Consider the following 27698-nt stretch of genomic DNA (forward strand, 5'->3'; position numbering starts at 1 on the left):
TGATCTTGAGTTAAGTAAGTAACCACTGGACAAACGACAAAAACAACGGGATCCCTACCTCACAGCCAACGCTGGACACATTCCAAATGGATCACAGATTTAAAGGTTAAAATCAAACGCTGGACACATTCCAAATGGATCACAGATTTAAAGGTTAAAATCAAACCATACAGGTACCAGACGACACATGGAAGAACGGGCGTCAGTACCGAACCGGTTACACAGATTATATCAAATGCATAAATTAGATGGGGAAGCAGCTCTCTATGTCCTTACAGGAAATAATCTCTAATGAATACTGATGAGTCAGAATGACAAAAAGAAGGAAGATGAGGATATATGTAGAGTTCAAGAGGAAAGACGATGGGGAAGGAATATTTATGCTTGCATATGAAAGGCTACACAAAAACTGGCAACATGGCTGCTTCCGGAAAGGGAAAATACACAGCTAGAAGGCTTAAATGGAAGGGGGCTTTTCCCCGTACGCTCTTTTTTTTTCTTTTTTTCTTTTTTATCTTTCAGATTTTAAACCATGGTACTCTATGATCTAGCTTCAGAAAGAGTATTTAAAAATTGTAAGGGTACAGGGGCGCCTGGGTGGCTCGGTTGGTTGAGTGTCCGACTTCAGCTCAGGTCATGATCTCGCGATCTCGCGGTCCGTGAGTTCGAGCCCCACGTCGGGCTCTGGGCTGATGGCTCAGAGCCTGGAGCCTGCTTCCGATTCTGTGTCTCCCTCTCTCTCTGCTCCTCCCCCGTTCATGCTCTGTCTCTCTCTCTGTCTCAAAAATAAATAAACGTTAAAAAAAAAAAATTTTTTTTTTAATTGTAAGGGTACAATTAGCCACTGTTTCACTTTTCCTTATAGTGTTTTTGTTTACAGCAAATTCTAAGCAAGAGCAAACTTAACATCTATTTCTAAATACTTACATATTCAAATATCTTCTAAGTTTGCATTTTATATATTATAAAAATTTGCAAAAAGTCAGATAAGCCCATGTTTCAGGATTATAAAGTAACTGTGATAAAAATTTAAGGAAGGCAACGATTAAAAAGAAAAATAAAGGAATAGCCAGTTTTCATAAGACGTCTCCTTTTAACAAAAATGCATGTTTGTTTCAGTAATGTCAACAGGCCTCTGGGCTGAGAGGTTAAGGCCCAGATCTGAGTTTGTTTCATCCCTCTGTACTTCTTCTTAAAACCCAGCAGAAGTTTAATTCACACACAGTCATGTATACATATATATGCATACATAACAACTACAACCAAAACAATATGTTTTAGTTAAATAAGGGCTTGCTTCCTGTAGGGTCATTTCTCACCATATCATCTAAAGACCAACATTATCATATGTTCTAGTAAAATCACGACTACATATTGTCAGTACCAATTAAAAACCAGAAAGCTTTTATATGTATATATTAGTGTGAGGGTAGAAATACTTATAATGTTTACAATTTGACAATGCAAAAGAGTGAAAATGGATCAGAATAAATCTGTTTCAAGGAAGTTTTGTATTTGACTGCAAAAGAAATGCTTGAGAGTATCAATCAAAAAGACTTAGCAATGTTTCACCAAATACTTTAAAACAGACAATGTATAGAGTATCCCAGAACCATGCTTTATTATTTTCATAGCACAAAAAACTCAGATATCAAATCTGTTAAAAATATATGAATATTGAAAAGGAATAAACCAAATCTATACCATCTACCCCTCTTGTTTATAGATTTTTAACTTCTCTAAAAATAAAAAAAAATATTTTCCATATTAGTCCTTCAAAGAGCTACGCCAAATTATCTTGCTATCTATGGTCATTTTCCATTCATTAGTCTACTATGCTTCCCATATGTTTTAATTACTTATCTTTGAAAACAAACGAACACATACAACTCATACCATTGATAGTTACAGCTAACTTTCAGTTATTGGAGGATATTAAAATTATTTTCTAGAATAAAAATAAAATAGAAAGTAAAAACTATTTAGGATATGTGTAGAATAAGAACTCTAAGTAGCGCAGTAACAGTAAACTAGTTTTATTTCTGGAAAATAATAACAATAGGCAAATGAGCTTTAAGGAGTCAGCATCTTAAGTGAATGCTGACGGCAAATCAGGGTCCCTCTTTAATAATGAGAGGTTCTCAGGTATCATCTTGAGCTCTTAACTGAAGATTGAGTTGAATACATTTATCATGGGTTCCCACACATATGAATTCCTATGTATGAACTGCTGTCTCTGCTGGTCTCTACCACACATTCAACACACACAGAAGAAATAAACCCTTAATGAGTAAATGAAAAAATGATGAAATGAATAAATACCACCACATTCAAAAGTGAGGTTTTCCACTTTGTGTACATTTATTACCGAAAACATTTTGCTAATAATCAAGGCAAATTTCTAGATCATACATAGCTGTCTTCTGGGAAAAATGGAATTGTCCCCGGACCCCAACTGGGTCTAACACAGTTCTTAGATTCAAAAGCAGTAGCAGTCACTCTCCAGACTATTTTCCTTGGGGAGACAGCCAGCTTGGGCTGTTGACTCTGAAGTTCAGACCACACAACAACTTACTCTGTTCCTTTCATGCCCGAATGCCCGTGCTATCCTAGGTGTTGGACTGTTAAGGTCAGACAGACATGTAGTCAAAACGAAGACATCTCCTGCACAGGGAATGGGAGAAACAGGCCTACGGGGGAATTTTAGTAAAAATCTAAACTAAAATAGCCTTTTGAACTCCAAGTAAAATTTGGTATTTTGGTATAGACCTTTAAAGCCTTAAACAATGTGACTTGGCTCAGTGAATGGTAATGTTGTATACCGAAAACTACCGAGATTTCAGGGGGCTTACACTATCTATCAGTGAACATTAAAAGATACTATGCTATTTTACACATAAACTCTCAATATGCCACTGGAAAGATCTTTCTGAATTCCAACTGCACTTATTGTCAACAGGTGAGTATCCAGGACTCTAAGTACTGCCAAAGCCTAACTTGGGCTACACAAAATCTTTAAGAACAACAGTATGTCTTGACTTACATCTTCTAAACCTTCTAGTTGAGGATACCACAGTCTATAGACATTGTAAGCACCAAACAAATATTTGTTGACGTACTGTTATTCAAAGGGATTTTCTCTTCTTCAGGGATATAAAATGCAAGTCAGCAAACCAATGAAAAAAGTATAGAGAAATGACAAAAGAAGAGAGATGAAGTAGAACAAAAGAGAAACGAAAATGGTGATAAACTGAATAGATGAAGAAAGTTATTAATCAACATTTTAAGGAGGACAAAATGAATGCAGAATAAAGGAAGGGCATCCCATCCATAAAGAGAGCAAGAATGCCCTAGTTTTGTCCAACTTAGAGCATAAAGCACACTTGTTTAACTTAATGTTTAATGAATATTACAGTTCTCTTCTGACTTTATCTAATTCATACGTAGTGACGTGAACAAATAAGGCATAAGTCCTTGTGTAGATACAAAACTGATACCCCATGACGTCCTAGTACATAAATTATTTTAACGTGTTCTATACGGCAACTCAGCTAATACATTTTATTAACAAGGAAAATGAGGGAGAGGAAATGGTCATGCAGTCTTCACAGGCAGAATCTGAAACTAAGTTTGTTTGATTCTGAGTGTTCTTTTTTGGCCTTTCTAGAAATTGTTTGAAGTTTTGAGGAAGAAGGAAAAATCGAATTAGCTCATTCTCTGAGTTAGCGAGATAAAACGTACTCAAGTAAGCTTCCCTTCTTAAATCTCTTTTTTGGGTCAGGTACCCTGTTCTTATCACTCTGTGATAAAATTGCCAAAGGTCTTGAATATCTTTCCAACCAACCCCAAGGTCCTCTGGGAAGGTACTACACACTACCTGACATATGGTGGAAACTCAATATTTATTGACTAAATCAATGTTTTCCAGCTAGAAACCGAACGATAAAACCTACTGATAAGAAGGGCCTAATCAACCTAGTAAATGAATGGAGAAGACAAATAAAATCTGATACTTTAATGTGTATATTTAAGTGTTCTATCATGAGACAAAATCTTTTCTAAACAATGCTCGTATAGTAGTCCATCTTCAAATATAACAACTGGAACATTTCATTACCCAAATTTGTCAAAAAAAAAAAAAAATCTACAGAGGAATTTCTAAATGTCCTAAGACCTAAATCTTATTTTTTTTCGTTTTAATCTGTTTTCATTTAAGAGGAAGAAAGCATCTAAAACCACTAAGTTCTATTTTCTTACATTCCTATCACTTAAAAACAGATGAACTGATTTTTCATTTAAAAAAAATGTGCTGGCTAGTAATAAAATTCAGAAAATAGAGATTCACGATGGAAAATGGACTCAAACTAAACCACAGCAAGGCTGTTATAAAAAGATGATGTTTAAGTTCTAGTTACTTCATTTGGCCCACGGATTAGAACAAGAGCATTTTTTAATTAAATATATTACAATTTTACTCACTTCAGTGCTTCCTCAAGTTTATGGATTTTCTTTTGAGCTTCTTCTTTCTCTTGACCAAGTTCACTCTCCAGGTCATGAGTCTGCCATGACAAAAACGGTAAAATTTACCAGAAGGCAAGTGCTCAAAGGACAAACACAAACAATGAAGCAGTAATCTTAAGTCTATTTTTAACGTCAAATTAGATTTAGATATTTGAAGATAGAGACTTGGTTAACCATGTTCGTTTACCGTACAACTATTTCACTTACTATACTTTCAATACCTCTTTTCTGGTCAAAGTTCGTAACTGTGTGAATTTACCTGTGTGGGGATTTCCTGTAAAATAAACTGACGTGTGAGACCTTCAAAGCGGGAGCAATCACTTTTGAATTTTTTTTAACTTACATATTAAGCCAGAGGAAAGGAATCTCACGAGATTCAGGAGAATGTGATACATGACGTGTCTACATTCTGCAAACATATACAGGTGGTGATGAAACAGTCCTCCCTTCCACTGCTGGGGATGGTTTGAACAAGCGTCCACTGGGTGTGGGAGGCAATCCCCCCACCATGAGTATCTCTTTCCTAAACGCAGCATCCCTCGAGTTGGGAGGAAGGCAGCGTGAATCATGAGGGCTGGAAATTTCTCTTCACAGAAAAGTCTTCGGGTGCAAATGCACATAAGCATATCCAACAAGGACATCACATGGATCTAGAGGGAAAGGAGACTTTGGGACAGCTGGACGGGAAGGGAGGAGCCAACAGGTAGCCACGGTTCCACAAGGGAGCCTGGCTGGGAGGTAAGAAATCACAAGTCACTTAGTGGGCTGGGAAAACTGGCTGTGTACCTGCTGGCAGCCCAGGTAAGGCTGCCAGGGCCACTGGTGGGTACAGGGGCTGGGAGAGGAATGACAGGCAAAAAAACCAACAACACACACACATACACAACACTTCAAACGCTGACTCAGTGCTAGCCCAAAATGCCTGTCCTTAGCTATTTGTATCAGTTTGGATGGAGACCTCTCTAAATTCAAAAACCTTTTCCTTTGGGAGTGCCTGGGTGGCTCAGGAGTTAAGTGTCCAGCTTCGGCTCAGGTCATGATCTCGCGGTTCACGGGTTCGAGCCCCGTGTCGGGCTCTGTGCTCACATCTCGGAGCCTGGAGCCTGCGTTGGATTCTGTGTCTCCCTGTCTCTCTGCCCCTTCCCTGCTCATAGTCTGTCTCTCTCTCTCTCAAAAATAAACAAAAATATTTTTTTTAAGAAACGTTTTCCTTTGATACTTCTCTTACATTTTTCTCCTTTGGTGCTTTAGTGAAATCAATACATAAATAAAATCCATTGTCTGTAGACTCAAAGGAGAGAGAGGAGAAAAGGCATTTTCCTTGAGTTTTTTCATATTTTCATATTCCATGAGAATATCACAAAGCTTCTACTGGCTGCTGTGAGAACAAGAGGTGAGAAAAAATGGGAAACAGGAACCCACAGGGTGGTGGCAAGGGTAGGCCCTCAGGAGAATGAGGACAGGGGACGCCTCTCCCCCATATTCTAAATAGTAAAGTTAAAATACCTTATAAATACCGACCTCACGAAAAAGAGAAAGAGCATCTAACCTGCCTTGTAAATTTTTGCCACTGCATTTATTTTACTTTACATGAGGAAAAAAATTCAATTGTCCACAATTTTACCAGGTTCTAGACTGAAATTACTGTCTTTCTTCTATTGGATCCCTGGTCTGTACTGTATTATAGGCTTGGCACATAGTAGGCATGCTAAAATGGAGTAAGTACATAATAAAGAAACAGAAGCAGCAACCCCACACTGATCTGGTCCCTTTAACGTACAGTATGAAAGAGATTAAAGCCCAAAATGAAACCCAGAGATGAGCCAGCGTGGACATTTTGGAAACATACATACTCGTATCGGGAAAATCCTTTCTTGAAATAAAATGCTAAGTAAAAATCCAAACATCCACTAACATAAAAACACAAAGAAAAGAAAAGCTGTTTGAGTGGAAGATGCGGAAATGACATTTGGGAAGTTAACGTCTCGGTGTTAATGTTTCTACTGCTGTCACATGTTTCCCTAGGCTTTTCGCTTAAGTTTCCTCGGTTAATTAATTTTAAGTCTCTTACAAATATCACACAGATTGGGCTTTTGACCCAAATTACACATGTTCTTTTACTAGGGGAGATTATTGAGTTTATTGTCATCACTAAAATACTGTGTTTTTTTTTTTAATGCTTGTTTATTTTTGAGAGAGAGAGACAGCATGAGTGGGGGAGGGGGAGGGAGAAGGGGACACAGAATCTGAAACAGGCTCCAGGCTCTGAGCTGTCAGCACAGAGCCTGACGCGGGGCTCGAACTCACAAACCGCGAGATCATGGCCCAAGCCGAAGTCGGACGCTTAACCAACTGAGCCACTCAGGTGCCCCACTCACGAAAATATTCTTATTTACACATTTTTCTTTAGGCTTTGGGGGTTTTTATGTTCCCTTTTTATATAGCTTTTGTTGTTGTTCCAAAACTCGTCTATGTTCTGATAGACTGACATAGATTTTCATTTCACCAGTGATACTACAAAGATACCACAATTATTTTTAACCAATATTTCTAATAGTCAGCAAGTGAAAAATTAGCCTCTGTGTCCTATCTTTTCAAGTGACAGCTTAGCACGTTAACTTCTCCTACCCATTCTGTTTTCTTTTAAACCTGGTTGATTTGATCCAGATAACTGTTTTAACATTTTTCTTTATCTACACATCTCTTCTCTCGAGAAATTTTTCCGACATCTGCATTATTTTGTATCATGTACACAAAAAAACCTTTAAAATTCAACTCTATTTTAGTTAATTGTGGCATGCACCCCTACTTCCTTTTCGTTCTTGAGTATTTTCTGTTGTTTCGTTTGATGTGATGTTTTGCTTATCCTTAGGTGAATTAAAGTACATCAGCCAGTAAGAATTTATTTTCAAAAAGAATATCTGGGTGACCTATCTCTGAGGCTCTTCACGTCCAAGAAGGTCGGCTGTTGCCCTTGCACTTGAGGGAAAGGGTGTGTATAAGATTACGGAGTCACAACATTTTGGCCTAAAAACAGCATTTGTCACTCTACTGCTTTGAGCCATTCGGATTTGCAACCAGGGAGACTAAACTCCCCTGACCTCGGCCCCCCTCTCACCCAGGCCTGGATATTTACAAAACCACTCTCTGCACTGAGGTTCAAATGCTGTTGAATCGCTTTATTGCTTTTTACCTGATACAGGGTGACTCTTCTAAATCCATATACAGAGACCTTCAGGAAGGTTCTCTCCTACCTTTCCTTTTGTGCGAATCTATTCTTTTTTTTTTTTAATTTTTTTTTTTTCAATGTTTTTTTATTTATTTTTGGGACAGAGAGAGACAGAGCATGAACGGGGGAGGGGCAGAGAGAGAGGGAGACACAGAATCGGAAACAGGCTCCAGGCTCCGAGCCATCAGCCCAGAGCCTGACGCGGGGCTCGAACTCACGGACCGCGAGATCGTGACCTGGCTGAAGTCGGACGCTTAACCGACTGCGCCACCCAGGCGCCCCTGTGCGAATCTATTCTGAGCCCCCCTTCAGGAATATCAATTGTATGCTCATTTCCTGTTTTCTGCTTTCGTATCTACCTCCTGTCTCCAGATGTTTCATTCTTTGCCTTTCCCTTGCAGTGTGCAGGATAATGGTTTGTCCTGATGGACCCTTTACAGCATCTGCTGTACCCCACCCCGGCTCCTACGTGAATCTTGGACCTGCTGTCGTGTTTTCAGGGTCTCCGCAACCCTTTCCATGACAAGTACCTCCGTTTTCACTTCATCCTTCTCTTTCCTTACAATGTCTCCTCCTCTTTCACGGACATCGTACTTTCCGGGATTCTACTGATGAATTTTTTTGGATGTTTTCTTTTGGAGTAATACGTATCAGAAGAAACTCCGTTCCCTGGGTCTTCTGTATTGGCCTCCCTTTGCTCTATGCTGCTTTTCCACAGACCCCATTTTGCCTCTTTTCTCCTACTCATTTGCAAAGGGCGTGTTACCCTTTCGGATTTGAGGCTTGGCCGAGAATGCGGGGGACACAGCCTGGCTTCCGTGACCCGCCGGCTAGGGCGGTCTTCTTCTCGGGACCGCCGCTGCGATCCAGGTCCCGGGAAGTCCCCAGGGCGGTGGACTGGGGATTTCTACCGAGGAGGAGTTTTCTCCACACCTCACAGCCTACTTGTGCGGGACTCTGAAGCCACCTGCTACATGGGGAACTAACAGGGAGCTGCTGGCAGGGTTACTGGTCGGGTAGTGATGTTGTACACATTGGGACTGCACCTCCGCGACGCCCTGCACTGCACCACCAGGGGTTTCCCCTGTTCCCTGCTGAGTTTTGTTTTGTTTTGTTTTGTTTTTCTGGGACTCAGAATGCTCTGCATGAAGGTGTCGTTGAGATTGACCCCTTTAAGTGAAAACTTCAAAAAAATTACCCATACCTTTGAGGAAAACCTATCTGAAGTGACAGGGTGATCTTGAGTGCAAGCTGTGGAGTCAGACTGCATGGGTTTCTACCCTGCTCCTCCGGAAGTTACTTGACACTCTGTGCCTCCGCTGCATCCCCCCCACCCCACCCTGAAAAACAGGGGTTAACGGTAACTGTATTTCGAAAATTGTGATGAGTTAGTAAGCGACTCCATGGAAAATAAGTTAATTGTGATGAGTTAATAAACTACTTCCTGTATAGCCCTTAGAACAATTTCAGGAACATCATAATAAATTCTCAGCAAATGTTACCTTCTCACACTGCACACTCCATACATAAAGCAGTTTCTTGAAAACCCAAGGTCATTATGAAGACCCAGAGTCACAGTGATGGCCCAGTACAGTAAATCCCTTAGATGGGCTGCCTGCCCTTTCAGAAAATAGCCCCTGAGTTGCTAAGAATTTGAGCTCTTGTAAGCGCTTTTTATCCCTCTCTGTTCAACCCTAACCTTGTCGTCAGGTTTGCAGCTGTGCCCTCCTGACGCCAGTCGGTGCGCTAACGCAAGCACCTTGATCTGATTTATTGCCTCTAAACCACCGGAACCACTTCTGAAGCAGAAATGGGACCATCTGAGGGGGAGAATGAGAGGCTTCCCTCGGAGGTAAAGGTGCCTGTGTCAGTGCACAGACTTTTGAGCTGAGGGGTCCTTAAAGCTAGAAGCTGTTTCTTTCTCACGTATGTCTACATCCCCAGCACAATACCTGGCCCACACAAGATCTGTTCATTTGTCCTTAATTGAATACATTTGTATTGGGTGGTTACCTGCCTTTTTGGACTCCATTTTTAGGTTTTACCTATATTCCAGGTAAATATATATTTTACCTATATTCTATACCTGTGGCGATAAAGATAGTGTTTCTGTCAACCTTTCCTTTTTTACGTACTCTATGCAGTGGAGAATAACCTGATCTTGTAATCCTTTCCCTACTATATATGGCTAATACCAAAAATAAATTTTAATCACTTAAATAATGAAAATACAAACCGGAGAGTCAAAGACACAGCACCTATTCCCCAACATGGGAGTCTGTTGCAAATAAGTGACCGAGCTAGACGTAGCCACAATTATTGAACATTTACTAAATACATGTAAACATATGTGAAATATTACGTCTATTTTCCCTGGCAGCCCGAATTTAAGTGATCCAAAAAAGGGAGTACTTGTATAAATAAGAAAGAGATTCTGCTCTGCCGAAGGACACAGATACACGGTGGCAGACATCCCAGCACAGGAAGGGGCAGTGAACTGCCAGGCACCCACACCGCCTGGCTAATTCCACCCCATCCCCAGCCTCGGCTTCCCCGCAAGAGAAACGCAGGCATCGGGCTGCGTGACTTCTCACTACAATACGTTTCACTGTGCAATTTCATTTTTCCCAGACTTCACTCGAGGCACACTGTCCTCTTAAGGAAAACCACGCCAGTAGAAGATGTAAAATACTACACAGTATATTCTGTGTAAAGCTGTGGCCATTTTAAATTATTTTAACCTGATTAAAAGAATCATAAGTGAAGGTGAAACACTGGTGTCGAGCTCCAGCAGACGCTGTATCTCATCTGTTACACAGTCACAGCAGAGTCATTATAAGTAGGTATTTTAATTATCGCACATTTCAGAATATACATGCTTCACATCTGTCTCACAAACTTCTCTAGGTAAACAGTACCATCTTTCACTCTTTGGTGACTGTTTGGAAAACAAGCAATGGGTTATTTGTAGGAGGCAGGTGTTTCCTTGCTAGTAAAATCATTTAGCCCGACCATTTCCTGATTTAACAGATTAGGACACTTCATCAAACAATGACATTTAGTTTTACTACCTATTATTTGTTTGATGTTCAAAGATCTTAAGAGCAGGCAATAGCCGCTAGAGATCAATAAAAACCATTAGATAATATGTGTGTGTGCTTAAATTAGGGACAGCATTTGATGCTGTTTCTCTGACCTCAAAGACAAGCTAGAATCGCTCATGCTGCTTTCTTATTGGCGTGAGGAAATAATGTCACTCAGATGGCATTTCCTCCTCCTGAACAGATACTCAGAACTAAGTTTTCTACCAAAAGTCATTGAACGTGCACACCTGTCACACCGGCTGACCACCAAAAACCCTATACAACCCACTTGGCTATTGAGTCCACAGTCCAGGACTGTGTCAGATTTATGTCAGCTCTTTGTGCGGTCAAGAAGGATATTCCCCGAGGGGGGTACAAGACATCAAATCTTCAAGGACTGAGATCACAGCAGGTTTAATAAAGAAATAAGAACAGATGTCAATTTAAAAGGGGGAGACTGTGAAATTAATTGTAGAACAAAAAGTGACATGCTGAGCAACATTTTCTTCCAGCGCAAATGAAGTCAGAACACATGCAATGTGACCAATTGTGCTTATTTTTCTTTTAAGGATTGCTATTATTTTAAACACTTCTTCTTTACATTGAAAACAATTAACACACTTTAACTACTTACATTACGAAAAAGCTAGGCCAGCTGATACCGTGTGGAAAGGGAAAAAGCTGTAGTTAGGACGCCTAATAAAAAGGACTCAGCTTTGCTCCCCTGTCACTCAGGGAAACACAACAGGAGTGGGTGGGAGGTTACTGGACAGGCGCAAACTGAGCTCGAACGTGGTTTCCTGTGTGTGTCCGCCAGGCAGAGGGGCTGATCCAGAAACCTTAATGTACTTTGTGGCTAACTAGCCAAGAAAAGACAGTGGTAGGAGATGGGCTCTCCAGCTCTGACAGTCCTCCGTAGAACTTAACAGGAGTTTGGGATAGGAATACATTCTTTCAAAATTAGTCAGCGCCTGCCCTTCTCTTTGCTCCCAGCCCCTCCTTCCACCTCATAGGTACCCAGATACTATCTCAGGAAGAGAGCTGACCACAGAGCTTAAAGAAGCAAGAGGCCAAGGTGTTCCTTAACGAACAGGAAGCCAGACATCTGCCCAACGAATGAACAATGGACCGACCAACAAGTACACCCAGAGGGTGCGTTATTCAGTGGGGGTGAGGCTTATGATAACGTATGGTCTTCTTTTAGTAAGAAAAATATTTACGAAGCTGCATGCTCCACAGTAAAAAACTAAAAAAACAAGTTCTTTATTTCAATGAAAACAGTATTTCCCTCTCTTGTTCAGATACCATTTTGTACACATGAAATATATTTAAGATCCTGCATTGAGGCCGCATTAAAACAGCACGAGAAAAAACCTTAGCAATAAGAAAATTATAATTTAAAAAAATTTTTTAATGTTTATTTTTGAGAAAGAGAGAGAGCACGCGAGCAGGGGTGGGGGAGGGAGGGAGACGCAAAATCTGAAGCAGGTTCCAGGCTCTGAGCTGTCAGCACAGAGCCTGATGTGGGGCTTGAACTCCTGAACTGCGAGATCATGACCTGAGCTGAAGTCAGACACACAACCTACTGAGCCACCCGGGCGCCCCAGAAAATTGTAATTTTAAAGGGCATGTATTCAGGTCAATACATGTCAGTAGAAATACTCACTTTTCCAAATGACAGAAACACTCTTCCTAGATATTAAGCTCCTGGAAGGCAGAATCTATGCTAATTTATCCTTAACCTTCTCCCCCATTCCAATGACACCTTCGACCAATGAAAGTGTTTAATGAATATCTGCTGACTATATGGATAAGTGAGATGAGGGATACACAGTGTTTTAAGAATGTTGTGCTATAAAACCTGCTTCATTTTAAACTGTATGTATTTAATTATTGAAGGATTAATGTTTTTCTCATTTTCTTTTATATGTATATTTTTACAAGTAGGTTAATTTGGCTAATATTGCAACAATAAATAATTCCAAAAGCAGCAATAAAATCTTTGCTATTTAACTGTTCTTTACTATCCAGGTTATACAGCAAACAACAAATTCAAAACTAAAGTTTAAAAGTCACAAACCTAGGGGCACCTGGGTGGCTTGGTCGGTTAAGCTCCAACTCCTGATTTCGGCTCGGGTCATGATCTCATGAGCTCAGGTCATGATCTCACGGTTCACAAGATCATGGGATCGAGCCCTGCATCAGGCTCAGTGCTTACAGTGTGGAGCCTGCTTGAGATTCTCCCCCTCCCTCTCTCTCTGCCCCTCCCTTGTGCGCACACATGCACACGCTCTCTCAATAAATAAATAAACATTAAAAAATAAGTCACAAACCCATAGAACCTTGCATTTTATTGCCAAAGGTGTTAATAGTATATCAATAAACCCCCAGTTATTACTGATAACACGGATGCCAGCATATGCAGAATTATTCACTGTTCTAAATAACATGAAACAATTATTCATGAAATTTTTAACTGGTAGACAATTCTTTCATTGTTTTATATTCCTTGGTTAAATATTTAGCATTACCGCACATATGATACAACAGAACACAAACGGCTCCTATCACTTGTATCATATTTTTAAACTGGTAGAAAAAACTATAATTTCAAAGTGTTATGAGAAGTTAATACCACAATACTTACTCTTCACTCATTAAATATAATATACAAGGGGTGTTTTTACATTGATACAATTAATCGAATTAAAGAAGCTGTTTATAAACATGAAAAATGAAGAAGCAAAATTTGATCACTGGCTAGCTGAAATAAACTTGAGAAATAAGTGATTCTTTAAAGTCTAGAATGCATGGCTTTGTAAAAACCAGCCCTCATGCTCACTGCCTTACAGTGCCCCACAAAACACATTACCTTTTTCTCATAGGTGTGTTTTAAATGACTTTTCTCCATTTGAAACTTATTTTCTTGATCCTGTGAATAATAAATATTTATTTTTATTATAGTTAAAGTTGCTACTGGAGTCAATAAAATTAGTAATCTAAATAAATTCTGGGATGAGCACTGAGCGTTGTATGTAAATGATGAATCAGGGGATTCTATCCCCAAAACCAAGAGCACAATGTATACATTGTATGTTAGCCAACTTGACAATAAATTATATTAGAAATAAATAAATAAACAGACAAACAAACAAACCAAACTACCTGATGACAAACCTTATTGAAGTTTTGCAAATTATGACAAGAGCCCTACCTGTCCAATGATGTAAACTACAAATAGAAATATGAATAGCTTTATGTTAGGGCAGAACAGAAAACCTTAGTTATCTGAAGATGTTAACTACTCTCACAAGGACCTACTTTAGAGTGGAAGAGAAACTTTCTGGCCCTTATTATTAGGAGATTACTTAAAAGTAACCAACTGACTCAATATAGAAATAATACACTTGAAATTATATCAGATGCCAGTCTGGCATGTCTTGACCATGAGGGAAAAGGAAGGATCTAGAAGATGTGAAGAAGAAAGAGAAATTATGAAGACTGGTTGAGAGGAATTTAAAGGGAGGAGATTATTCTAAAATAATAATGTATTTAGGGGCGCCTGGGTGGCGCAGTCGGTTAAGCGTCCGACTTCAGCCAGGTCACGATCTCGCGGTCCGTGAGTTCGAGCCCCGCGTCAGGCTCTGGGCTGATGGCTCGGAGCCTGGAGCCTGTTTCTGATTCTGTGTCTCCCTCTCTCTCTGCCCCTCCCCCGTTCATGCTCTGTCTCTCTCTGTCCCAAAAATAAATAAAAAATGTTGAAAAAAAAAAAAATTTAAAAAAAATAATAATGTATTTAAATAAGGCTTATTTTTTGAATGACTCAAAAAAGATTATTCAAATTAAAATTATTGTTCTTTATTCTCTATATCCCACTAGCATCTTCTTTTGTTAAAATAAATAAGACGAAAAATGTTACAACGTAACAAAAGAAAAAATGGCTGGTTCCATGTCTGAGGGATTCTTTTAAATCAGCTCTTACTTATACATATAATCAAGACAAGGAAAGGTGAGATTTAGCCACTGCTCCGTATAAAAATAAGGACTCACCCTTAGCTGTTGCTTTCTTTGAAGTTCTGATTCCTGGAGCTGCTGTTTTAATTGACAGATGTTCTGTTCTAGTTCTTTAATCATACCAGATGCCTAAAAGAATTTTAAGAATAATGAAAACCAGTACCATCCTAGAACTTCTGGTTGAATAAATATATCTTTTTTCCCCTCCGATTAAAGGTTTAATCAGAATGAAAATAATCTATAAATCTGAATGAAAAATATGTTTTCAAAAAAGCTTAAGAATATTTTAAAGTAAAAATATAAACTAAATTCTGCACAGTATTTAAAGTTATGAAAATACAATACTGATAAAGATAACAGGCTTACAGAAGACATTCTAAATTTTAATTTTAAAATGAAATCCACTGGAATACTTAATTCATAACATAGCAAGTAACTGATTGCCTTAGAATTGTAGCTATAGAATTCTCTTTGTGGAAAGCTTCAGTATCAGACACAAAAAAAAGTGTGTGGCTGCTAGTAAGGGTTCTTGCAGATGTATGTGATGACAGGAAAACTAAAGCATGACCCAGATTTCCAAATAATAATAATAATAATAATAATAATGTACATCGTTCTCTAAAAATGTATTATTAACACAACTGAGCATTTCTTCTTGTATTTTTATATGTTCTCTCCTTTAAAAACTTTGGTATTAGAAAGGGTTAACTCATAGCAAAATTTAGTTTATTAAATATTTATATCATGCTCTGTATTAGACATTTAGCATTTTCAGCATTTTATAATTTTTTTTAATGCTTATTTATTTTTCAGAGAGTGAGGGAGACAGAGTGCGAGCAGGGGAGGGGCAGAGAGACTGAGACACAGAATCCGAAGCAGGCTCCAAGCTCTGAGCTGTCAGCACAGGGCCCGACACGGGGCTCGAACTCACAAACCCCAAGATCATGACCCGAGCCAAAGTTGGATGCTTAACCAACTGAGCCACGCAGGTACCCCAGCATTTTCCGTATTTTAAATACCAATAAAAATCCTTACAAGTTTCAGTTATTCCAACAATAAAGCAAAAAAGAGACTAATTTCAAATGCCAAATAGTTAGCTTCCCACGTGGCTAATCTACACCTCTAAGCTGAGTAAAGTAAGTAACTACTTTGTACGACTGTATCTACAGCATCTAATACCTTAGAAGCTGAAAGAGCATGTTCCTTTTTCAGAAGGTTTATATCAGCATCATATTTGGTTTGTAGTAGTTTCATGTTTTGTTCATAATCATTCACAAGGTGATCTTTCTCTTTATGTAGTGAGTTGCGCCTAAAAGCAGTAAGAGAGTAAAATACACTTCCAATACGTTTAGAATCAACCTCTAAAATGAAAATTTTTAGTGAACGAAACTCAAATGCATTATCTTTTTTTTTAAATACTTTTTTAAGTTTACTTATTTATTTTGAAAGAGAGAGCAAGCAAGCAGGGGAGAGGCAGAGAGAGAGGGTGAGAGAGAATCCCCAGCAGGCTCCGCACTGTCAGCACAGAGCCCGATGCAGGGTTCGAACTCACAAACTGTGAGATCATGACCTGAGCTGAAACCAAGAGTTGGACGCTCAACCAGCTGAGCCACCCCAGTGCTCCCATTATCTTTCAATACATCAAACAAGTATCCTACTCACATTTTTACCAACTTCTTAAATGTTATACTTCTTATATTAAATGGGACTTTTAAAATTAATAAATGGCAGTCTCTGTGCCGGAAACCTCCCGCGGTTAAATGTGTAATTAACTCTGGCAAATAATTTTTAGAGTCAACATCAGTACTTTACAGCCACACTTGATAGATATCTGACTTCAGACGATACCTTGCCTTTACTTCTTGCAGTTCATTACACGCTATCTGGTAAATTCTCTCAAGCTCCAATTTTTCTTGAATTAATTTCTGTCTCTGTAAATTACTGTTCTCTGCTTCTCCAGTCAGCTGCTGGACACGGGACTCCAGTTCCTTGACCATCTGGTTCTGAAATAATAAGTCATTGTTAAGAAAGCCGCTGACTGACTTTATAACACTTCTGTATCATTAAGTAGCCTGAAGAAAATATACGCCCCATTACAGAGAACAATACAATATTCTTACTAATAAAAATTAAACCAACCTCTAAGTTAACAAAATCTTTAAAAAGAAAAAAAATGCTTTCTCCCATAGGAGTAAGATCATCATGTTTATATGCTTTTAGCTATTCATTTGTTCAATGAATATTTACTGAATGTGGTATGATTCCAGGATCTATGGACAAACCAATAAATACGAGATGGAGTCCTTATCCTTACAAAATCCTTATCCTTCATGTAACTCAATAACTTGTTAGGTAAGTACTTGGCAATATTCTTTACTCTTCATTTGAAGTTTTAGAAACTTATTAAAATCATAAAGGCAATGTAATAATATTTTTAAAAAGAAACTTTAAATTTTAATTTTTAAAATTTTAAAGTAAGTGATACACATATCATCAATCAGTGTATAAAAGTATTTTATTACACAGTTGCAGTATTAGTGAAAAAATATTTCATTTGTTTCAGATTTTTATTTACTTACCATTTTGCCAAAAGCACTGCTTTTCCAGGAGCCTTCAAAATCATCACATAATTAAATCATTTCCCTACTACTTGATGCCTAAGTCCTTTTGAATTTCTCACCTTTATAAAACTAGATCAAGGTATTTATGACTAGGGACTTTATCTAAAATTAGGGTAGGCAGGCATTAGCTGAAGGGACAATTGATTTTCATTTTAACAATTAACCTTCCAGTAAGTGTGAGCAATTAGAAAAGGTTAGGATGATATTCCAATTAGTTCTTTTATACTCATCCTGAGATAAACATTCAAAATAGAGTTGAAACATTAAATAATAGTACAACCCCAACACTGTCTATTCGTTCCATCCTTTCTTCATTATAATACAAACTTAGATATATAATTTAAATTTTGGAAACAATAGGTTCTAAATTTGAGAAATGAAAACAATTACAACTAATGTAAAAACATAGTATGAAGATATGGTATACAGAAAATACATACAATTCCTAGCTCAGAGCCTGACACATATCATATGCTCAGATTTCTTCTCCATGGATCCTATTCATTCTGCCTCTTTATTAATGATCCCTCTGCTTTGGGAATTCCTTTCAGAAGATCATTTTCCAATGTATACTCTAATCTCCTTGTTTCCTAAATATCGACTGACTGGAAGAAACAAAGAAAAGAATACATCCTTGGCCTTCCAGTTTTAAATGGTAGCCTAAAAATGATTTTTATTCCTTCTTCTCTTGGAAATTACCAAAAAGAGACCAGATATACTAGAAACGGAAATGAAACCCTGTCTTAGTAAACCCTAAGAGAGAAAAACTTCTCTCTCTGGCTGTGAAGGAGTAGGTTGCAATAACAGATCACACTTGCACTGAGAACAAGTGAAAAAACCAAAAGACACCAAGAAAAAAGCAATTTGAAGGCATTCGAGAACTTCCAAGGCAGCTGGGATTTAAGGGGGCCAGAGACAGAAACCGTAGAGAGACCAGTCAACATTCTGCAAGCTGCGGCATTCCTGAGGATGAGGCATGGCAATTAGAGCAGGCCTAGGCAGCCAGGACTTGAAGAATCAAGATCCCTGAGAGAAAAGGTTCACAGAAGAAGGGACTCCACACAGGAAGTTTTCTCCTCGAGGAATTTGCCCAATTTCTAACATTTACAGGACAGATGCCCATGAGACCAAGGGAAAAGATTCTGAAAAGCAGACTAGACTTTTCAGCAGTATCACTGAGGAGTGAAAAAACCGTAGATTATTCAAGGAGGAAGGCCCCTGGTAACGTCAGAGGCTTTCATCTGAAACTGTGTAGAAGGCCACACTAGGAGTTGGGGTGAATCAAAGGTAGACCAAGGACTGCAATCCTGCCTTGAGCCATTTTGGTCACTGAATGGATCAAGGAAAGTTGTCTCCACACAAGATCCTTCTTGGAGGTTAGGGTGGTGCCTCTCTGGAAGAAGATAACATCACCCAGATCATTTATTATCATTCACACACAACGTCTAGCATTCAATCAGAAAACACAAGGCATGGAGGTGCCTGGGTAGCTCAGTAGGTTAAGTGTCCGACTTCGGCTCAGGTCATGGTCTCACAGCTCGTGAGTTCTAGCCCCAGGTCAGGCTCTGCGCTGCCAGCTCAGAGCCGGGAGCCTGCTTCGGATCCTGTGTCTCCCTCTCTCTCTCTGCCCCTCCCCAACTCATGCTCTGCGTCTCGCTCTCTCTCAAAAATAAATAGACATTAAAAAACTTAAAAGAAGAAAATATAAGGTATGTCAAAAGTTAGAACCAAGAGGATAAAAACCAGAAATCAACATGCAGGTGGCCCAGATACTGAAATTTAGAAATCTATGATGAATTTGTTACATGAGTCAAAATATATAAGGAAGGTCTGCTAAATTAAATGATGATCAAATATAAATGCAAGAATACTCCAAGAAAGGATGACCCAAGGCTGGAGATCTTAGAAAGTATCATCAGAACATAGTTATCCAAAGTAAGTGGATAATCTGTTGCTTGGTTCAACAATAGCATATGCACAGGTTGTCACGATAGCATCTCTGAACCCAATCTGGCATGAAGAATAAGCAGGAAAGTCAGGGCTCTGTGAAAAATCACATACACCCATATTCACAGGAAGCAAATTAGGACCGAGGTCAATTCAGGAAAAGAACAACAGCATAAGAAGTCTTACAGTGCCTGTAGAATAATAAATGCCACTAGATTCACCCATACATACCCCTGCACAGGAAGACAGTTATTCATTTTATTATTTTTAATTTATTATTATTTTATTTTCATCATCTATTTTTAAAGCATTTTCCTAACACTCATGGTGTCTTACACAAAATAGACACAGAGTAAATAAAATAAATTTATGAGAAAGCATACAGGCGTATATGAAATAGCTTAAGACAATAATATTTACACAACATAAACTTTTTTTTTTAATTTTTTTTTTTAACGTTTATTTATTTTTGAGACAGAGAGAGACAGAGCATGAACAGGGGAGGGGCAGAGAGAGAGGGAGACACAGAATCTGAAACGGGCTCCAGGCTCTGAGCTGTCAGCACAGAGCCCGACGCGGGGCTCGAACTCACAGACCGTGAGATCATGACCTGAGCCGAAGTCGGATGCTTAACCAACTGAGCCACCCAGGCGCCCCGACGTAATCTTTTTTAAACTGAATACAAAGAACTAAAGGGATACAAAATAACAGAAGCCTCAAAATGGGGTAAAAAGTTATTCAGGAAAAGAGATGTTGATGTCAGATCATACTTTGCAGGCTGTGACAGGCAGTGTGGAGGGAAATTCGGGGTAGGGAACAACAGGATGAAGGAAGGAACAAATAACTGTATACATAATGACAAACAGATTACCATGTATGCAGAGAATATCCTCCCACATCGTGAACTCAAATGTGGCATTCGGAAGACAAGGCTGGAGTTCCTGAATGGGCATGGCTTATACGAAGAACTTATAATAGGCATTAGATTAGTAATTAAAGTTCTTGATCATGGGTAAATGGGACAAACTGCATTTGTGAGATACAGAACAAGAGGAGATAGGGACAGCGACTAGCAGGTTACTAGAAGGGTCCTGGAATGAGGCAACAATGGCCTGAACTCAAGTGGTAGCTGTGGAAACAGAAGGGAAGAGAGCAGATCCAAGAAATTTTTCAGAGAACTAAACGGTATGATTAAGCAAAATATCAAGTAAAGGAGGTAACATGTGGCAAGAATCATAAATCTTCCAGGTTCAAAATCTAATATGCCAGGAGAAGTATAGCACATTAGGAATTAAAAGAAAGTTTGGCAAAGAATATTACTTTCGTAGGAAATAAAGACGTGATTTTCAACAAATTATGCGTTAGGATCAGTTATGCAACTGACAGAATGAGAAATAAGGGCTAGAAATACAGATGTTGGACCTTTACCCACAAACATTTGAAATCTTATAGAAGCTAAAAATTAGAAAGGGTTGGCAACTCAGCAACTATTTAGAAGCTGAAGTTCAACTCCTGTGGCAAAAAGAGTGACATATTTTATCCTATTTCATAATCTTAGTGAAATATGACAAGAAGATGTACAAATCCTAAGCATACATTTTAATAACTTTACAAATTGAAAACACCCATGAGCCACTGCAAACGTAAACATTACCAGCCACTCTGAAGCCTTATTGCTCATCCTCTCCAGAAAGGCAACCACTACTCTGACTTCCATCAGAAAAAAATTAATTTTGGCTGTTGTTAAACATCCTATGGATGGAATCATAGGTTACTCTTTTGGGTCAGGCTTCGTCATGCGTATTGTATGTCTGAGAGATTCATCCATGTCATGGGGCACAACAGTAATTAAAACTTTTTCGTTGTTATATATAGTTTTCCTTTGTGTGAATATATCTAAAATAATTTATCCATTTTACTGATGGGTCGTTTTCAGTGTCTGGCTATGAAAAATAATGTTGCCGTAAACACTTTCATAAATATTTTGTGGTACATATAAGCACTGATTTATTCTGCTTATACTTCCTGTGGTAAAGCTGCAATTGATTTGAGTCACAATTGATTTGAAAACTATGTCCCTGCAAAACCCTATGAAGTGAATGTTTATAACAGCTCTATTCATCATTGCCAAAAACTGGACATAACCAAGATATCTTTCAATAGACAAGTGGATAAACAAGCTATGGTACATCCATATAATTGAATGTTATTCAGCAATAAAGAGAAATGAGCTTTTAAGCCACAAAAACACATGAAGAACCCTGAAAGGTACAATTGCTTTTTATTTTAATGTTTACTTATTTTTGGGAGAGAGAGAGAGAGAGAGAGAGAGAGAGAGAGAGAGAGAGAAAATGAATGAGTGGGGGAGGGGTAAAGAACGAGAGAGACACAGAATCTGAAGCAGGCTCCAGGCTGAGCTGTCAGCACAGAGCCCGACATGTGGCTCGAACTCACAAACTGTGAGATGACCTGAGCTGAAGTCAGAGGTCTAACCGACTGAGCCACCCAGGTGCCCCAAAGGTACAACTGCTTAATGAAAGAAATCGGTCTGAAAAGGATACATACTGTCTGATTCCAATTACATGACATTTTGAAAATGACAAACTATACAAACAGTAAGAAAGATCAGGGGTTGCCAGGGATTTTAGGGAGAGGAGTAGGGACAAACAGAGTGAAGCACAGGTGATTTTTAGAACAGTGAAAATATTATGTACGATACTACAATGATGCATACATGAGAAGATACATTTGTCAAAGCACATGGAATTTTAAAGTACGAAGAATGAACCTTATTTTACGCAAATTAAAAAAATCATTTGGGAATTTGGGGAAATCTCAGGAAGAAATGCAGACTGTGACAAGAGAATCTAGTTACATTACAAATATATGAAAAAACCTCATCGAAGGGATGGGGGGAAAGGTGATGGTCTAAGCAATTTTGAAATGAGTGGAGTCTGTAAGACCAAAAGCAAAAAGTAACTGCTCATAAGCACTGTACCCAAAGTTGGTTCCCATAGGGGTACACTCTGAGAGAGGTATACATGCACACTGGAATTGAACAATTAACAACGAGGAGGATGGTGGAAGCCATGCTTCCACTGCTGGATTGAGAATTTACAGGTACACAAGGGGAAGAGGCTAGGATAATCCATGTGGTAATGGATTAGAGTTACAGACATCAGTAAGAAATGATGCTTAGCTTAATAAAGATACGGTTGATTACATATGGAAATGTTTATAGAAATGCATATATTCACAGATCAGCACATGCACATATACTCCCTTCCTCTGTCAGGTAAAAGGGTATAAAAGAAATGACACCCCAGGGGCGCCTGGGTGGCGCAGTCGGTTAAGCGTCCGACTTCAGCCAGGTCACGATCTCGCGGTCCGTGAGTTCGAGCCCCGCGTCAGGCTCTGGGCCGATGGCTCGGAGCCTGGAGCCTGTTTCCGATTCTGTGTCTCCCTCTCTCTCTGCCCCTCCCCCGTTCATGCTCTGTCTCTCTCTGTCCCAAAAATAAATAAAAAACGTTGAAAAAAATTAAAAAAAAAAAAAAAAAAAAGAAATGACACCCCAGCAGTAATGAGCACACCCAGCACACAGATCATGGTTTCTAATACCTTCTCCATGGAATCCACATTAATGGGGGTATGTCAAAGGGGCACAGGAGCCCACTGAAAGATCTCTCAATGGCCAAAGCTGGAATAATATCAGCAACAAAATAAAATATAGGAATACTGGACTATAACCCAGAGTATAAAATAAATAATATCCACAAGTCCATACTGATACAAATAAATGATTCAATAAATGTATAAATAAGGGAGAAGAGACAAATCTCTCATGCAGAAAAGGTTCAAACAATTTAAATAGATATCCCACCCTCAAGTAATGAGAACATAACTCCCTACTTGTGAAGCATAAGTAACTTTCTTCCAAAGAGGACAGTATGGAAAGGTGGGAAGTAACTTTATGGTGAAAACCCTAACAAACACTCCCTCAGCCAGGTGATCAAAATTAATAGCCAAAGTGGTAGGTCATTAATACCATGTGCCACTGATAACGATGCGATGAGAATAAGTGTACCTGTGGGATCCTACGGCCTCAACCCATAACCCCAGTCTAATCGTGAGAAAAACATGAGACAAAATCCAATAGAGGAGCATCCTACAACATGCCTGCCCCCCATTCCTCAAAACTGTTGAGATCATGAGAAGCAAGTTAAGTCTGAGAAACTGTCACAGCCAAGAGGAAACTAGGGAGAAGTAACAACTAAATGTAATGCGATATCCTGGATAAGAAACAACGTTACGTAAAAATTAAGGAAAACTGAATAATCTATGGTCTCTCGTTAATTATGGTGGATCGGTACTGATTCATTTGTAACAAGCAGGCCAAAATCATGGAAGATGTTAGTAAAGGAAATTGGGTGTGGGGTATATGGAAACTGTGGACGACCTTGTCAAATCTTCTGTAAACCTAATACTATTCTAAAAAATAAAGTCTTCCTTTTTTTTAAATGGTTATTTAATTCAAAATGATGAACTGGTGCTATCTGGGGGTTTCTTTATAACTATGAGGCTGGAAGAAGAAATGGTGGTGGTGACCACAAAATGACAAATTCCAGTGACCTCAGAGAGGACACAGGTTGCCCCATGAATTACCACATGTCCCTACTAACAACAGGTAATCACGGCCAACAGAATATCTCAGGTGTCTGAGGCCCTGTGATACACTTTACAGTTGGGTCTCTTAACCTTGATCCAGGTCGGTGAGCACAATTCACAGTGTCAGGAAACCAGAATGGAAAAGAAAATCTCATCTTAATTTTCACTACCCTGACCTTCTGCATCACCCTTCAACTGAATAGAGTCAACAAACCAGGGCAGTATTTAGCAATACCTACGGCTAACAGAAATCACAGATAGTTGTATAGTCCATCATAGTTTTGGATAATCACTAAATATTGTTTATCGTCATTATTACTCACAAGTTACCACAGTTATTAGGCCCGCTGCTAAATCTTGATATGTATTCCATTAGTTTGGAAACATATATATATTACTTTATCATGACTTTATTATTACTATTATGATAACTGTAACTCAAAAAATTGCCTCTCTTTGTGACCTGTTTTATTAAACGTAAAAATCTTTTTTTTTTTAATTTTTTTTTTAACGTTTATTTACTTTTGAGACAGAGAGACACACAGCATGAACGGGGGAGGGGCAGAGAGAGAGGGAGACACAGAATCGGAAGCAGGCTCCAGACTCTGAGCCATCAGCCCAGAGCCCGACGCGGGGCTCGAACTCGCGGACCACAAGATCATGACCTGAGCTGAAGTCGGACGCTTAACTGACTGAGCCACCCAGGCGCCCCTTAAACGTAAAAATCTTATTCTGAGAAGGACTACGCAGACTTCACAAGGTTGCCAGCAAGATCCGTGATACAGAAAAAGGTAAAGAACTCCTCTAAGAGAGACTAAAATCTCAATAAAGCCATCCACAGACTTCTCGTGTGTGTCTCAGTGCTGATATGAATCGAGCCTTGTATTTTACCACTGTCACTTCCCCAAGCATCTAAGCATTTTGCCATGGTTTTCAGATTTATGAGTTCTAATGTATTGTCTTAAAAATTCAGTGTTTACATGTTTTAATTACGAATCTCACACAAGAAAATCCCCGCCAATACCAAAGAACATAAGTCTAATAATCTATACAAGTGTCTGCTTACAAAAAATGGCATGGAAACAAATCAACAAAAAAAAAAAAAAAAAAGAAAGAAAGAAAGAAAAGAAAAGAAAAGAAAAGAAAAGAAAAGAGCCCAAAAGAACAACAAAACAGAGGAACTAATTCTCAGTGACAGTCCTGTCTTTCATCTTTAGCCATGCCTTGAACTCTAGCCTATTTAATTATTAAATCAGGAGCTGCTTAGCAAGATTTGTCTAGTTTTGATGATTCTTAAATCCAACCCTGCTGACAGACTCTGTCCATTTTACTCTATATTTACTGTTACCTACTGACAAGGGCTGAATGCTAATTTTTAACTTCAATTTTCATTAAAAATAGAATGAAGTTTCGCTGACCATGACCACCTGGCTCGAAAGCATCATTTTCCTTTACATCCCAAGTGCATGAAGATTAAAAATTCCACTGTGAAAGACACTGCTTTTATATTAATTAATGAAATATAACTACGCAGTCAACATTGTAGGCAATCAGTATGTTTCACAGCTTGCAACTTTAGAATTGCTTAATATGTTTAACTCATGTTTGCAAAAATTTAGGATTTTGAGATGACAAAAATGTATCTTCAGATACAAATTTGATTGTTGTTCATGACTTTAAATACATCATCATGCTGATTATCCAGAAAATAAATTCTTTTTTAAAAAAATGTTTATTTATTTTTGAGAGAGAGCAAAACAGAGCATGAGCAGGGGAGGGGCAGAGACAGAGAGAGACACAGAATCTGAAGCAGGCTCTGGGCTCTGAGCTGTCGGCACAGAACCTGACCCAGGCTCAAACCCATGAACTGTGAGATCATGACCCGAGCTGAAGTCGGACACTTTAACCAACTGAGCCACCGGGCACCCCAGAAAATAAATTCTTCATATTTTTTTTACCCCAAAAACCGTGATCCACGTCCAGCCAGCCTTCCACATTGCGCTGAACAGCATCATCATTTGCTGGCTGATACTCATGCCCAAGCCAGCCCCTCTCTTACCTGGGCTACAATAATAGCTTCCTAATCAGTCTCCCTGCTCTCATCCTTGGCCCCTCACACTTTTTTCTCTGCACAGGACCAGAGAGACACATTTAAAATATCAGTCAGATGGAATCACTTCCAAGTGCTCAACCCATTAAAAATTCAATACATATATACTAAAAGTTCACTGAATTGTACACTTCAAGATAATTTTGTAAAATATAAATTATACCTCAGTAAAGCTATTTAAAAAAAAAAAAAAAAGAATCCATCACAATGGTCTACACAGCTTTCTCTGATTTGACCCCTAACTTGTTTCCTACCACCCCCCCTTCTGCTCCCAGTGCTTTGGTCTGCACTGACCCCTTGCTGTCCTCTGAACTTGCCCAACACATCCGAGTGTTAGGATCTTTGCACTGGCTGTTCCTTCTGCCTGAAATGCTGTTCCCAGATTATCACATGGCTCCGTCCCACACTTCCTGAGGTCTCTGTGTAAATGCCCCACTTTCAGAACGGCTTTCCATTACCTCCTTACCTATGGTAGCACCTTCCTCCACACTCTCCCCTCACACCAGTGTTGCTCAACCTTTTTTTCCTTCTAATTATTGCCCCCTTAATTAAGACTCTTTATATATTTTTCTTTTAATTGTTCCCTACCATAAAATTTTAATACCTCAGACCTCCTCTTTATAAACTGTACCCACTGGAGGGTCACAAGCCACTACAATATCTGAAATTTCTTTTATCCCAACAACCAATTCCCACCATCTTGAGGACAAATCAGCCCTATTTATGGAGCAAGATGCATGTCTTCCATTGACTTCTTTTTCATCAGAGCACTGACCACCACTGGACGTTTATAGTCATTGATGGGCTGTCAACGCCCACAAAACTGTGAGCAAAGACGTTCTGGTCATCACTATGGCTCCAGGACCCAGTATAATGCCTGCCATGTTTTTATAATGGACTAAATATGTCTCGTGGACTTATTATGCTTTAAATAGGGAGGAGAGGGTGAGCCTCAGCAGAAAGGGCACCAGAAACCGTCGTTGTTGAGTTGTAGGGGTTCCTTATCTGTTCTGGTCTAATATGGTCTAACAGGGCTTGAGATTCTCTCACTCTCTCTCTGCCCCTCCCTCATTCTTGCTCACTCACTCTCAAAATAAATACAAAGTCCCCCCCCCAAAAAAAAGGAAAAAGAAAAAAAAAATCCCTTTAGAAAATAACTCATGTCTTCTGCTAATATCCCCCCCACGCTCCATGAAGTGGGTGGAAGAGGGACAGAAAGATCTGGTTGGTTTGGGTTGTTAATTTTACCATCAGAAAAGTTTCATTATGGGACATTTCAAACATATACAAAAGTAAAAGGGATAGTATAATAAATCCACTTGTGTCCATCACTCAGAGTCAACATCTAGCTGCTTAAACAAACTTTCTAGGAATCCAAGGTACTGAAGCACCACCTGACCCTCCTATTCCAGCAGGGACTGATACTGACAAGCCCTGCACATCTGGAAGACCCATGGTGCCATCCAGTTTGCTTGTACATTTCTTCAGTGCTGACTGAGGGTTCTGCT

At 39.0% G+C, this 27698-nt stretch overlaps 1 protein-coding gene across 15 annotated transcripts in view; it reads right to left on the minus strand.

Moving 5' to 3' along the window:
* The window catches only part of CEP112 (centrosomal protein 112), a 413866-nt gene that overhangs the window by 289100 nt on the left and 97068 nt on the right, over positions 1 to 27698 (minus strand). For all 15 annotated transcript variants that reach the window (XR_009254956.1, XR_009254958.1, XR_009254960.1 and 12 more), the window contains 5 exons: positions 16696 to 16850; positions 16027 to 16156; positions 14884 to 14976; positions 13706 to 13765; positions 4480 to 4559 (listed from right to left, as the gene is read on the minus strand). Coding sequence is in view for 5 of the 15 variants with exons in the window: in XM_058703639.1 (XP_058559622.1) it covers positions 4480 to 4559; positions 13706 to 13765; positions 14884 to 14976; positions 16027 to 16156; positions 16696 to 16850 (518 nt within the window). In the remaining 10 variants the exon portion in view is untranslated. The remainder of the gene's footprint in view (positions 1 to 4479; positions 4560 to 13705; positions 13766 to 14883; positions 14977 to 16026; positions 16157 to 16695; positions 16851 to 27698) is intronic.

This window comes from Neofelis nebulosa, chromosome 16, assembly GCF_028018385.1.
Source record: "Neofelis nebulosa isolate mNeoNeb1 chromosome 16, mNeoNeb1.pri, whole genome shotgun sequence".
NCBI classification, from domain to species: domain Eukaryota; kingdom Metazoa; phylum Chordata; class Mammalia; order Carnivora; family Felidae; genus Neofelis; species Neofelis nebulosa.